A 14,787-nucleotide genomic window follows, 5' to 3' on the forward strand; every position below is an offset into this window, starting at 1 on the left:
CAATTCAGTGGCTATCCTTATAAGGCTATATTAATAGAATATTTTGTGTAATTACATCTTCAAATCACAAGAATTTGTGTCCAATGAATAAAAAACAAAACTGAGGGAAGTTAAGTAAAATATTCAGTTACCTAAATGTTTGACCTAATATGACAGTATAATTTCAATAGATTTGACAAATTAATCTGATTTGTTTTGCAAACAGCATTTTCTAAATGCAGTTTTGCTAATTCTGTCTGCATTGGTTTCTTAATAAGTGCTTAGTGTCCTAAAAGCTCTACTAAGGTGATTGATCAGATAACCATATCTCTCCCTATATATGTCTTGTCCTTTAAATCAAACTTGTATATGGTCTATGTATATGCTCTAATGCCTTCTCTATCTTTCACCATCTCTTAACTGTTTCCTCCAAAACAGTTGACAAAATGTTTTGAAATCTACATAATATATAAGGTGGTAGTTTAAAAAATAAATAATATATAAAAACATTTCCACCTACTATTTGGAGATGAAGTCTGTCAAGATTTAAAAAAAAAAAAAAAAAAAAAGCAATATTTCTAGAAATATCTATTAAAATTCTGGTGTTAATGCTTATAAAATAACCTCAGTAATATATCTTCAGAAATCAAAGATAGTTCTAGCAAAGGAAACGTAAGCATTTTTTGTGCTAGAGCAGAATACAATAGCAGAGGTCAGCCCCTTCGTCCCTGTTTTCTGTTTCTTCAGCGCATGAGTGGAATTTTAAGAAATTACTAACATTCTTGTGATACACTTCTAAAAATACCTGTATAATTTAAAATTTTTGCACTAGTGATCTGCTTCATTTTTAATAGCACACGTTGGATTCTTGTAATAGATCAGTGTGATAATGCCAGGTTACATCATGTATTTTTAAGCAGATGTTCCTGCTGTGATTAACAGGGAGTTCTCTTTAAAAGCCATAGTTATATCATGGTCTGAGATGCTAAAGTGACACATTAATATTTCATAGAAATTATTCTTTATTTCTAAAGCAAAAATTTTGACAAAAATATATTTACATAGAAGAGTTTATTAGATATTACCAACATCATAAAAATAGACAAAAGCTCTTTCTTTAATACTTTTGTGCAACACATTTGCCAGATGGAAATAAGTAATATTCACTTTTTAAAATTAATTATTTATCTCAGTTGTCTCTGGAATTAAAATGATCAGTTGTAAAGTGCTCAAATTGAATCCATTATTTATTTTGCATATGATGCCATGACTATTTTCATACTGTCCTAACAAGACTTCCTCAAAACAAATATAAAGCTACTCCCTCTCTGATCTGCACTGGCATCTGAACTTTGAATATGTACTCATAGCTTAGTTGGTTTTCACTATATGGACCTATGGGAAGGAAAATACTACGATTTTAAGGGAAAGTTGCCACTGAAAATGGATTTCACAGGAATTCGGCAAACTGCAGATGATAATGAATAATAAATGAACAGAGAATATGCTTGAGAGAATGTGTCTCAGCAAGACATAAAGTCTTAGTGCACTTCAAAAGATTTATGACTTGATTATTATTTCAGTCCAATACATAGGCAATTTAAATAATGAAATATTTGAAGGTTATATATATATACATATATACATATACAATTAAAATATTCTGTAATGTTCTGTACTTAGAAAAGGCAGTTTCATTAAACTTTGCTTGAATGAATTAAGAAAAAAAAAGAATGAAGACAGATCAGAACATTTTCTAAGCTGTATTCATGAAGTTCAGGTCTTCTATTTTCTTTCATTACTGGCAAAGAAAACAACTGTAAAGAATCTAGAGATATGAAAAATCTTCTTACATGATCCTTGAGTGTCTTTTAGCTTTCTTATGACTAGGGAGGTAGAGTGAAGATGCAGAGAAATATGTACACTATGAATAAGTCTTCTGTGAAGAGTAAGAGAAAGGGGCAGTTCCTATCTGGAATTCTTGCTCTGTTATGAAAACCCATTGTGCAACAGAACTAGGATTTAGAGTGAAATGCAAGGGAAAGATATTGAGTAAACCATATGCCTGCAGAAAGAAAATGATGGAAGGTGTATTCACCTCATGCTTTGCTGCTGCTTCATACTTTATTGCTATTTACTTCATGCGCGCTGTTTTTCATTGATATATCTAAATGAGTTTTAAAATTTGATATTGTTGTCCTTGCTTTATGCAGGAGAAAGTGTAGTGCAAGGAGACAAAAAAATGGTGCACGTAGATCACCTAGCAGGCTCTGAGTTCAACCTAAATCTTTAGCTGACTTTATGCAACTCAATTAGAAACTGCCCACTAGCTTGTCTATTTAATGTTATATCACACAGGAAGTCCGATCCTTTAAAGAAGTCAGTGCCCACAGATATTACATGTAATTTCTGATATCTGTCTGATGCATCCTAGTTGAATGCTCTGTGAAAAGCTGTTGCAGTACATTTCTTCATATCTCACCCAGGGAGGTTTTTGGTTTGTTTGCCCTTGGCAAATGCAGGCACAGTAGGACTGCACACTGAGTTCTGGCACCAGTGCCACGGCCTGTGCTGATGGATGTGCCCTGTGGTAGCAGCAGTCCCTCAACCAGCACTTCTGGCTATCAGCAGCACAGCAGGAGGTTGTGATGAGCAAGGGGAAGTAATAAAAGAAACAGAAAATGAGACACTGGCATAAGAACAATACTACTTGCTTGGTCTTAATGCAAACTGAAACAGAAATGTTTGATCTTCACTTTTTAATGCATCAGCCTGCGTGTACTGAAGAAAATCACATTTAACAACTGAAATGGCAACGTTATTCATGAACTGATTTAAAGTCCCTGTAAAGTGTTCAATATACCAGACTGTCATGCAATTGCATTGAACTCTGTATGAAAGTAAACTGTCCAGTAATACCCAGCAATTAGTGCTACAACATGCGCTGATGCATAAATGTCATCAAAAGGAGTATTGGTGCTTTTGCAGCTGATCTAATTGGGGTTCACTCTCATGGAAAGTGAGGAGCAAGACTGAGTTTGAATTAGTGCAAGAAATCTCAATCTCCACGTATGCTCACAATGACCGTTACAGTTTCAGTTAAAATACATTGAATTTGCTTTGCTGTTTGTGGCTGGCTTGAAGGTAAAATGCTGACAGGGAAAACAGGGAACCTGGGCTCAAAACAAAGGGTAAAACCTCAAATTAGTCTACACAAATTAAATTTTTAATAGGCAGTGGAACCTGAATTGGTTTTCTCAATAATGTGTTCCTTTCAGGTAGATTCTAATGCAGGGACACAGGTAAGAATAATTTGTGGTGATAATTATAGAACTTTTGCTGTAAGATACTAATATTTACTCCTGACTGTAGTCTCTCTTAGTAAAACTAATCTGTCTCACGACTGTCTCAGCTCACGTTCCCTATCAGTGGGTGAACAATCCAATGCTTGGTGAATTCTGCTTCACAGTGATAGAAGAGCTGACATTGAAGGATCAAAAAGCAATGTCTCTATGAACGCGTCTACTCCTGATTTACTCCTGATTGTAGTATCTACTACTGATTTCACAGGTTTTCTCATAATTGCCTTGGTGTTTATTGTTCATGGCATTGAATAGTTTTGTTTTTGGTTGTTTTGTTTTTTTTTTTTGCCCAGTGCATCAGAAAAAATTAGGTGAATATGGTGTATTTCCTAGTAGCTTTGTACAGGGGGGAAAAAAGGAACAACAAATCTTTAAGTTTCAATTATTTCTAAAATTTGTATCAATGTTTCTATAGTGATGTGTGTGCTGAAAATGCTGGGAAGCTGTGTGAGTGCCAGGGAATGCATCATACTCACCTATACATTCTTCAACCTTCTGCCTTTCATTGCTATAGGACACAGGCAAAGGGCTAGGAAGGTCTTTGTTCTGACCATGTATAGGCCTGTTACGTCCTAGAAGAGATGCAGAGCAGCTTTTAAGAGTTAGTAATCAGAAAACAAACCAAAACAAAACAGACATGTGGGAAAGATGCAAGCAAAGGTTAATGAAGTCTTTCATCTAATTTATGAAGCCTATGAGAGTGTTACTGTGTTTGCTAATCATGTTGCCAGAAGAGCATTATCTGGCAATTCAGCCAGCACTGAAACTAGACAGAAAACAGGAAGAGTTGGAGGAATACACTGGTCTGGTTTAACGCCACTTATAATGAATCTAAGAAATGTTCATGAATAAGCTTTATGTGTAAACAGTATAAAAGAAACTTGGCATTGGTATCTTACAATATCAGAAGTATTATTGCACTATGACTACAGGCTCAAAGCAATGTAATTGCTTTGTAGAACATAGCAGCTCTGTTTCTCCTTAGAGCACGCTGCTTCAATTCAGTATTCGTTTGTTGTGTTCATTCAATATTCATTTTCTCTGCTACAGTTTTCTATGTAAATGAGAAATGAATAGTTAGAGGAGCTGATGATAAAAAGCTAAAAAATAAAAAAAAGTTTGGAGAAAGAACTGATTTAAAATCTGAATAATATTTTGAGAACTAGCTTAAGTTTATGGTAAGCGTAAAGGAAAAGATGTTATTACAGGTTATGGCAGTAACAGAAAGCCAGATAGTTCTGCACTGTGAGCTGTAAGCCTTTCATGTTTGCATACATGCTAGAATGTACTTCAGGTTATGATATTGCACCACTGCTGCTAGCTGGAGGCTCTGAATACTTCTGGTGCACATAATGATTTTCAGGGTGCTAGGCTTGCATCCATTCACATTACTTTGAGAAGAACTATGGTATGTGATATGCAAAGTATGAGCTCCATTGCAGTTTATTTAAAGATTCAAATTTGTACAGACAGAGCAAGAGAATAAATATTAAAAAGTGGCAAACAGAAGGAAGTTTGTTCGAAGGCTGAATTAAGTTTTCAGACCTGACTGTATAGGGAAGAATAAGAACAAAAGAAAGAAATAACTGAGACTGTTTTGTTTCTTTACGTATTTATTGTAGGAACTTTTTATTCTTTTTATCTTTGTAACAGATGAAAAAATATTTCCCCTCAGCACTGAGAAAGCAATTGAAAAAGAATTTATTTCTTTTTCTTACGGACAATATGACTTTGTTTTAGAGACACAACTTTTCTAATACACAAAAAGAGTACTTGCTGGATTGAAACAAGGAAAATTTGGTTCATAGAAGCATAGGAATTGTAAGGCATATCTGGAGTCATTGGACTATCATTGAGTCCAACCCCCTGCTAAATCAGGTTCTCTACAGAAGGTTGAGAAGTAAAGCATCCAGATGGACCTTGAATACTACCAGAGGAGGAGACTTCACTGCCTCTCTGGGCAGTCACTGTCACCATTAAAGAAGTTCTTTTGCATGTTTATATGGAATTTTCTGTATTCCATTTTTTCCCATTGCTCCTTGTTCTGTTTTGCGCACCACTGAAATGAGCCTGGCCACATCCATGTGACTCTCACTCTTTAGATGTTTATAGACATTGATGAGACCCGCTCTCAGTGTTCTCCAAGCTGAACAATCCCAGATCTCTCATCCTTTCCTCATACAGGAAATTTTCCAGGCCCTTTAACAACTTTGTCGCCTTTCACTAGACACTATCTAAGAGAACCCTGTCTGCTTTGAATAGGAGAGCCCAGAACTAAACACAGTAGTCCGGATGTGACCTCACCAAGACACAGTATAACGGGAGGATCACCTCCCTTCACCTGCTAGCCATACTCTTTTTAACGCACCCCAGAATACCATTGGCCTTCTTGGCCATAAGGGCATACTGCTTATTCATAGCCAACCTGTTGTCCACCAGGACACCCAGGTTCTTCTCCTCAGAGCTTCTTTCCAGCAGGTCAGCTCCTAACCTGTACTGGTGCCTGTGTTTCTTTATCCCCAGGTGCAAGATTTCATACTTGCTCTTGATGAACCTCAACAGGTTCCTCTCTTCCCAGTTATTCCAGGAATTTGTGAGGTTATAATACTAAACTGTCCAGTTAGGGAAACAGTAAGTGTAATACATTTTGTGATTTTCAATGTCAGAATTTTGACTGGTACAGTTTCTCTTTAAGCTTATTTCATATGTTCTGCATTCATAATTTTAAATGACATTTCAAAACAAGGTGATGAATTATGTTATTTACTGTACTGTTAATAGTCTTAGGAACATCATGTCTATTTTCCCAATGGATTTTAATAGGGAAAAAACAAAAGTGCATAGACTTATAAAATACCTTAATAATTATATGCAAAGGTGCACAGTTAGAAAGATTTCTAAATAGCTAATTTTTCAGACTTTGAAGTTTGCCTTTATCTCATTGTTTGAAAGTATGCCTGGAAGGTTGGGGGAAAAAAGGGAAATTTGCATTTTAGATTCATATATATTGCTGTATTTTTAATGTTAGTTTTTGTATTTCCTTGTTAACCTAGGGAATGGAAAGAACTTGCCCTTCGGATTCTGAAATTGAACGGCAGTGTCTTATACTCTCAGGAAATAAAAATTTTGACCTAGGTGTCATATCATTTGTAGGCATATTTGATTCTCCATTATCTTCCTCTGAATCTCAGACATTGCTGTGCTTTATTCTGTTAACCTCCTTTCCTTTTTTATCTCCCCTCCATATTCAGAATCCATTTTCTTTGATGCAAACACTGCCTTGTGTGTTCTTTTCAACCTCAGACATCTGGGAAAGACAAAAGCTTTGAATAGAAACAGTCAAGGTGATCCATAGCACTCCAGTATGGGAGTTGCTGGCACACGGAGCGTGCAGCAAGTCCTACAGATACCAGGGAGCTCCCCATGGGTGGGAATAATGTGAAAACAAAGGTTTTGTTTATCAGTGTTCTGCTGCCTTGGTACTCTTGATAGTATAATTTATCAAATCTGTGTTTGCAAACACTAACAGCTTGTCGTGTTGGCACTATCTATCTATCTATCTAGTAAAAGAAAGTATCAATAATTTATCTAGAATTACAGCATTTTGCTGTATTACCTATCATTGTAATAGGCAGCGCATCTATATTAGTGAGACCGACTTTCCTGTTTAGACTTTTATGATTAGCTGCTTTCTGTGACAAAAATACTTTTTGCAGCAGTAGTTGTTTATCCTATGTCCCCACAACTGCATAAAGCAAATGTAGACAACATAGCTGTGCTGTATCAACTTACACACGATTATTGCATTTCAGTGTAACAGAGTGAATCTGCCAAATGATTCTGGCTTCTACTCCGATCCGGTTCTATTCTCAGTGGCTTGCTGCTGTTCATTCTGCTCCTTGATGGTTCTGCTATCAGGAGCTGTAGTTTGCATTTGTGGTCGTCTCCTGAGTCCTTCAAAGTCTCTTTGATCTGTGTCTTTCTGACCCCTCTTGAGATTTGCTGCTTACTCTTGAGCTGGATCTTGTAATACTTATGTCCCTCTGCCTCCCAGCCCTCTGTCATCCACTTAACCTTCCTGGCCCTCTTCACAGTCTTCTTGTAATACAAAGAAAATTTAAGGTCTCTATTACTGTGTGCTAGCTTGTTTCTAAACTTACGAAAAGTAGATTTCTGCTAATCAGTCTCCCAGTAGTCTCTCTAAATACAATCCTCTCAAAATACTAAAAAACTAATCTGCTCGTTGTCTTGTGCAGTCAGAGTCTCTCTGGCATTAAACTATTAATGCTACTTACAGACACCAAACCAGTAATACAAATGGGTCAAAACCAGTTCTTGCTAAAAGTACGGCAAAATTCAGCTGAAATCACATTTGTTAATAATGAGAGTAACATCTTGTTTTGATGCTTTTAAGACTTTCATGGTTGCAAGTTTGGTTTCTTTGGGGCTTTATATTTTTATACTTGTATGGGGAAAAAAGCTTAAGGGATTTTCACATACCCTTATTTGCCCGGGCTCAAAGCTCAAATATTTTTTTTTCTTTCAAATAGTGTTAATTTTAATATCTGAAATAATATATGAGATAACAAACAGATAACAAGTTGCAATAATAGCTTTATTTCAACTCAGCTGCAAGGTTATTGTTGTTTTAGTGAGATATTTGTCTTGATTTTTGACTCCATCACAATCAATTCAAGGAATTTCAGTATAAACTTGTAGCAATGGCTAATTCACTCCCTTCCCTGCTCCCTAACAAAAATAAATGTTAATCCTTCAGAAGCTTAGGAGGAATCTTAATATTGTATTCTACAGTAATCTCTTTAGAAGACAAAGAACTACAAATGACATCTTAAACTCACTATGACTTCAGTGGCAACTCCCAGCAGCAGAAACGACACAAGCTTCCAATTTATTTCTGTATTTACCATTTGTCAAATGCCAGTTAAGCAACATGCAGATATATTATGGTGTTTTCTGGGGACAAGTGCAGCCCAGTCCAGGTAAAGCGTGACACATCCATCTAAATCTGTTTAAAACAAAATCCCAAGAAAGATTACTTCGTGTTCACAGCAACAGCTATCTCCCCAGTGCCAAACATGTATCATGTTGTCTGCTTGTAACTGGATCAATGCACGGCAGGGAGAGCAACTGTGTGTGACAACTGCTGCTGTGGAAAGTAGAGAACCTAAGGAATATTCATAAAGAGCAAATTAAAACATTATATGAGGCTTTGATTAAGCTCGACAGCTTTCCTAAAGAGTTTCTATTGTTGTTACTAGTGCTTAGCAGCAGCTGAGGATTTGTGAAAGAGCAGCTGCCTCCACCCCCCTGCAGCCTTCATGAGATGGTGGTGGTTGAAATCTATGTGGGATGTTTTGCTGTTCTTTCTCTTTCTTTGCAGAATTGCATATCTATGCTATATAAGCTTCTGCTAGATTATCTTTTCCCAAAAATTTGTGTATAAAAATGTCTGCAGCCCATGTTGAACACAGATTGACTTGCTCCTGGCTGTAAGTCTGTCTGTACTCCTGTTCTCTTCAGTCTTGTGTATCAATTTCAATCTGCAGATCAGTTGTATACATAGGAAAGTGTGTAAGTACTGCCTATAATAATTTTTTATTACAAAAATATGTTGCAGGTATTCTGTACTTGATTATCTCATACCTCATTTTGATCATTCAAAATCTCTGTCTTTGCTATTTTTTTCATCACATGTTGAGAATCTTCTGTGCTGTCTTGACCAGCAGGCAAAGGAATAATGGAAATGTGTGCTGGGTGCTTTCTCTTCAATCTATGGCAATGAAAACAAAAATGACAGTGGATTAGGATTACTTTGCAGTGCATTTTTTTGTTAGTTGCACCAAATTGCAAAGCCACTTTACTCAGTTCAGAGACATTTATTTGCCTGCTTTTCTGTGATTATTTTCAAATGAGCTGCGTTTGGCATTGACCCTTGCAATGTCTTTGAGCATACTTAAGATATGAATTAGTTTTGTAGGCTGTTTTTTTCATCAGGAGAGAGTGATGTGTATCTGAAAAGGGAACTGCAGATGATCCTATCACTTTTTGCATGGTCTAAATTGCAAATGTATGGCAGCATGAATCCTCTGGTAGGTGCTTATGGTTAAGGAAAGTGATTCCTAGTTCTATAATCAGATGTGGAATAACTTAATGGAAAATTTTAAAGTTGTGTGCAGGTGAAAGCTGACAGAACTTTTGATTAATTTACATTTCAGAAATTGCTCTCTAAAGGAAATGAAAAATTATTTGCTATTTATCAGAATAATTTTGAGCAAAGTTTCTGTTCTTATTGTTAGAAATGCTCACCTCCATTTTATTTTCCCTTTTTTAGAGAAAGTAACAAAATGGGAATTCGTCTTCCTGTCCCTTCCTTCCTTCCCCTCCTTCATTCATCATTAAGACAACTAGGTATTCTGAAATAAATTCGCTGAAGGTTAGCTTAAAACTTGCTCTTATTTTGAATAAGCGCTGAATATAAAAGTGTTTCTTCTTCTTCTTCTTCTTCTTCTTCTTCTTATTATTATTATTTTATAAATATTCTCCAGAACCCCAAGCAGAATTGTGGCTAGTTGTGAAGAAGAGTACCTCTTTCAATTTTTTTTGCTCCTTGGTGTGATATTTCTCAAATAAGTAGTTGGTAAAAACCATGTCATTAGGTAGGGGGACAGTGAGCATACAAAGAAAAAGAAAGTTTGAGAGAGTGAGGGGTATGTCGGGGAGTAGATGGCCAAACTGTGGGAGAAGAGAGATTTCTGGGAACTGAGGACAGAGTTTAATGCCTCTGGTCACTGTATAGATTAAAAACACTGAGTCACCCCTGAGGTTCAGCAAGCAGGAGAATTGTGTACAAGTCTTTCTTGCTTTTGCTTTCAGCTTTCTTTCCCTCCTCAAGTTTAATTTTCTGCTCAAATGAAAATTGATTTGGTTTAGTGTGGAAGCCCTTTAGACCTTTAAGGAAGCTGACAGGAGAGATCCTAACCAAGTCAACCCAAACCAGAAGGGCGTAGTAAAGTGAAAATTTAAGATGCTGGAATATTTATAGCATTATAGTCTAAACAGGTTATTTTGAATGTAAAATTAGGTATCAATTTCTATGTAGATAAAGAGGAGGATCCAATACAATACTAATATTAGCAGTACGTTTATAAACCTACATAAATTTAGAGGTACTCCTTAGTTGTTTTCTCACAGGACCACATCAATGTTGTTAGCTGGTGCTCATTGACATGCTTTTATAAATTTGCATACTACTTCATAACAAAATCAGAACACAGACATTTAATCTGTCATGCATCTCATTGTTATTTTGGATGGAAAAGCCTATTCTAAAAAGAACATTCTTTTATTTCTTTCCCAATTTCCACACTTGCAGTTTTTGATATTTATTTATTTTAAATATATTTACATTGCCAAAGGTAGTGAGTGGTCCGTGCATTAATGCTGATGTTTTTAGCATTTGCATAAAAATAAGCATAGAATCATAGAATCACAAGGTTGGAAAGGATCTGTAAGTGTCCCTTCTCATCCAACTGTCCTCCCATTACCATTGCTACCACAAGCTACTAAACCATATAGCTCCCTCTTTTAGTTTAAAGCCATTGCTCCTTGTCCTGTTGCTACACTTCCTGAGTCACTCCCTATTTTTTCTGTAGGCTCCTTTAGGTTCTGGAAGATATCTTTAAGATCTCTCTGAAGCCTTTTCTTCTCCAGGCTGAACAGCTCTTTGCAGGAGAGGTGTTCCAGCCCTTTGCTCATCCTCATTGCCCCTCTTCTAGACTCACTATGTCAGGTGCATGTACTTTGTATATTGAAGGTCCCAGAGCTGAACAAAGTGCTCTACGTGGTATCTTAGAACAGCAGAGTAGAAAGGGATGATCATCTTGTATGACCTGCTAGCTGTGCTTCTTTAAATTCAGTCCAGGCTGTAATTGTCTTTTGGAGATGCAATTGCTGACATCTGCATTAAAACTGGTGAGAGTTCTAAAGTTAGTGTGAATCAGTTCTAAGGCAAGGCATCAAATTTCCTTCCAGTAATTCAAAGACAAACTGCTTTAAATAATTTTTATCAGACATAATTAATTTAACTTACTGGTGTGCCGCACCAGAATTCTTCTGTTAGCCTGCTTTGGAAATAATGAAGTCTCCACCCTGCAATTCCCACAACTTTACTCACAAGTAGTCTTGGTACAGTCTCTGGGGTCATCTAGATGAATAAAGATTGAATGGCCTGACCTAGATATTTCATGGAACAGTAGCACTCCATACTCAGAGAAAATGTATTCGGAGCGGCCAACTGTCTGCAGGTGGATGTTTTTCTTTGTCAAATTGTTATATATTTTTTTCTCAACTGCTCATGCTTTTCTTTTTTTATAGTAAGTCAGTGCACAATGCGTAAATACCACTTTCAAGATTAGAACTTTATGAGGGGGACCTTAAAAAAAAAAATACAGTTTTTAACCTGTGATTTGTGCATTTTTTGAGTAGTGCCTGGTGAATATTGCTATTTTCAATAAAAGAAAAAGCAGTCTTGTGAGCTTTCAAGGATATAGATTTTTATTGATCTGGCTGTCACTAATTATAGAAATGCGTGGGGTATTTATCATAGACCTTAGGGATTTTAAAAAAAGCAATAACTTCTGTTCTTTGGAGAGTGGTATGTCTCTGTCTTAAGCATTTCTTCCATATAACCATTTCAGAGCTTTTCTGGTACAAACTCCTTAACTTTCCTTTTTCTTTTCCATTTATAATTATAATAGAGGAAGAATAGATGTGGCCTACCTGAAATTACCTTTATTTTTTTCCCAAAATGTTTAGTCTTGTTCTAATTATTTAACACAGTACAGCAGAAGAATGGACACAAAGAGTACAAGGGGAGTAAAATAGAAATGTGAAGCAAAAGCTAAGACAGTCCAAAAAAGAGTTTTCATGTAAGTGAGAGAAAGTATTACACTCATGCTTTGCAGGCAAAGACTTTGCCTCCTGTTTTCTCAGTCAAAGACACGTTTTCTGGTGGCTCAGTTCTTGGTTTTCTAATGGGATTAATTCCTTTGTATATTCTTGAAATTAAATGTTCAGTTTGGCTAGGGTAAAAAGCGAAATCTATCCATAATCATAAGAGATGAAGAATAACCCAGTATTTGTTTTGTGTTTCTCCAAGCCTGAAGTTCTTAGAGATACTGGAAATACAAAACTGATTCTCTCAACTTGGCTTTGCACCTGGTCAAAGAACAACTAGGCATGCAACATTAGTGTCTTCTCTTATTTTCCAGGTCCGTGGGGGAGATGCATGGGAGATGAATGTGGCCCAGGTGGCATCCAGACTCGAGCAGTGTGGTGTGCCCATGTGGAGGGCTGGACAACACTGCCCACCAACTGCAAGCAGCCAGAGCGGCCGGACAACCAGCAGAGCTGCTTCCGTGTCTGTGACTGGCACAAGGAGCTGTATGACTGGCAGATTGGCACGTGGGATCAGTGCCGGCCCGTCCTCTCCCGCAGCCATGAGAAGCCCCAGGAGTGCCTCAGAGGGGAGGATGGCATTCAAACAAGAGACATCACCTGCATCCAGAAGTCCAATGGGGTGCCTGCTGAGGATGTCATCTGTGAGTACTTTGAGCCCAAGCCCCGCCAGGAGCAGGCATGCCTTATCCCGTGCCGTCAGGACTGCATTGTGTCTGAGTTTGCCCCTTGGACGGAGTGCTCTAAGACCTGTGGCAGTGGGCTTCAGCATCGAACTCGGCACGTGGTGGCCCCACCACAATTTGGTGGGTCTGCTTGCCCAAATCTCACTGAATTTCAGGTCTGTCAGTCTAGCCCATGTGCTGCTGAAGAAAGCCTCTATAGCCTAAATGTGGGACCGTGGAGCATGTGCTCAGTGCCCCATTCAAGACAAATACGGCAAGCAAGAAAACGAGGGAAGAGCAAGGACAAGGAAAAGGACAGAGAAAAGGCAGTTCGGGATCCCGAGGCTCGTGAATTAATTAAGAAGAAGAGAAATCGAAACAGACAAAATAGACAGGACAACAAATACTGGGACATACAAATTGGGTATCAAACCAGGCAGGTTACATGCACTCACAGAAATGGGAAAACTGCTGCTCTGAGGTAATCAATGTTTCTTCATTCGCAAATTATTATTTGTTTCTATTAATTCTAAGATAAAGCACACATAAGTGCATGCTGATATTAGTTCACAGAGCCCAAGACACAATTTACCACATGCATTATTTCCAGTATGAACATCCCTCATCAAGATTAAAACATTTCTGTGACAAGAAATGTTCAAGCTGTGCTGGGGATCATAGTAAGCATTGCATGAATGTGCAGTATTAAACTGTGCTAACTCCATATTCTCTGTCTGTCTACACGTTTTTCTCTCAAAAACTTGATGAAGTTTATCAAATGTCAGCTCTGTTTCTATGGATTGAGGCAAGTTTTCACCTGCAGGTTTTAATGAGTCGTTCATGTTTGGAACAGATGATGTTATTGCCTGCAAGGCACAAAAGTTTCAGAACAGTTAGGGTATGACATATGATAACAGGAAGATGCTGCTTGAGAGTGCAGCGTTTTGTCCAGTGCCTTTAGTTATGAAAAAGAGCATGCAGTATTTTTTTGTCCTTGCTTCTTAAGGTGAAATTTATGAGACGGTGAAACTTGTGTGTGTGTACCTTTTCCCACTTATTTTCATTTGCTTCTGCACCTTTTTCCTCTTTTATTTCTCAGTGGTAAACTTTTCATTATCGTCTGTTTTTGTGTTTTCATTTTATTTATTTATTGTTGTGCTTTTCAAGTTATTAGGTGGTTGCAGATGTTTCCATAACTCTTTCCATAGGCTTCTGTGTGCTTTTCTGCAACTATATAATTTTCCACTTGCTTGTTTTATTTGATGTTCTCTTGCTAGCTCTTGTTTTTCCTGCATACCACCCAGAACATCTTTGTCAAACTGGAAGTCTTCTTTCTGTCTCTTCTACCTTTTTCTGACTGTGATGTGATTCTTTCTACTTTCTTCCCTCCAGTACAATACATGATCAATCAGTTTTACTTCATCTGTGAAATGAGTAAGATCCCTTGCTGAATCAGGTTGACATCCATTTCTGCTAGGTAGGCTTTTATTAGCTTTTTCTCAGGGTACTTTTCTTTAACATTCTGTCATAGAACTTGCAGTGGCTTCAACCTTTCCTATCAAAAGCCACATTATAGCTTTTCAAGTGTTATAAACATCATCTTTTTAAGTACATTTAATCACAAAACTTCAAATTAATATGGAATTTTCATTTCTCCATGGCTGAACATCAGTGTGCAGCTACAGAACACACCCCCAAGTACCTGTCAGTGTAAGTCCAGATGATTAATGCTACAGTACTGGAAAGTTTGAATTGTTTAGCTGGGAGGTAGTACAACTGCATGGGGTTGTGAGGTGTATAATGGT

The 14,787-nt window shown here is 37.2% G+C and overlaps 1 protein-coding gene across 1 annotated transcript in view; it reads left to right on the forward strand.

Moving 5' to 3' along the window:
- Positions 1-14,787, forward strand: part of THSD7A (thrombospondin type 1 domain containing 7A) — a 245,876-nt gene that overhangs the window by 112,709 nt on the left and 118,380 nt on the right. Inside the window, exon 5 of the mRNA XM_042888490.1 lies at positions 12,632-13,463. Coding sequence (XP_042744424.1) covers positions 12,632-13,463 — 832 coding nt within the window. The remainder of the gene's footprint in view (positions 1-12,631; positions 13,464-14,787) is intronic.

This window comes from Lagopus leucura, unplaced genomic scaffold, assembly GCF_019238085.1.
Source record: "Lagopus leucura isolate 7727_CA_CO unplaced genomic scaffold, USGS_WTPT01 Super-Scaffold_100157, whole genome shotgun sequence".
In the NCBI taxonomy this organism is placed as follows: domain Eukaryota; kingdom Metazoa; phylum Chordata; class Aves; order Galliformes; family Phasianidae; genus Lagopus; species Lagopus leucura.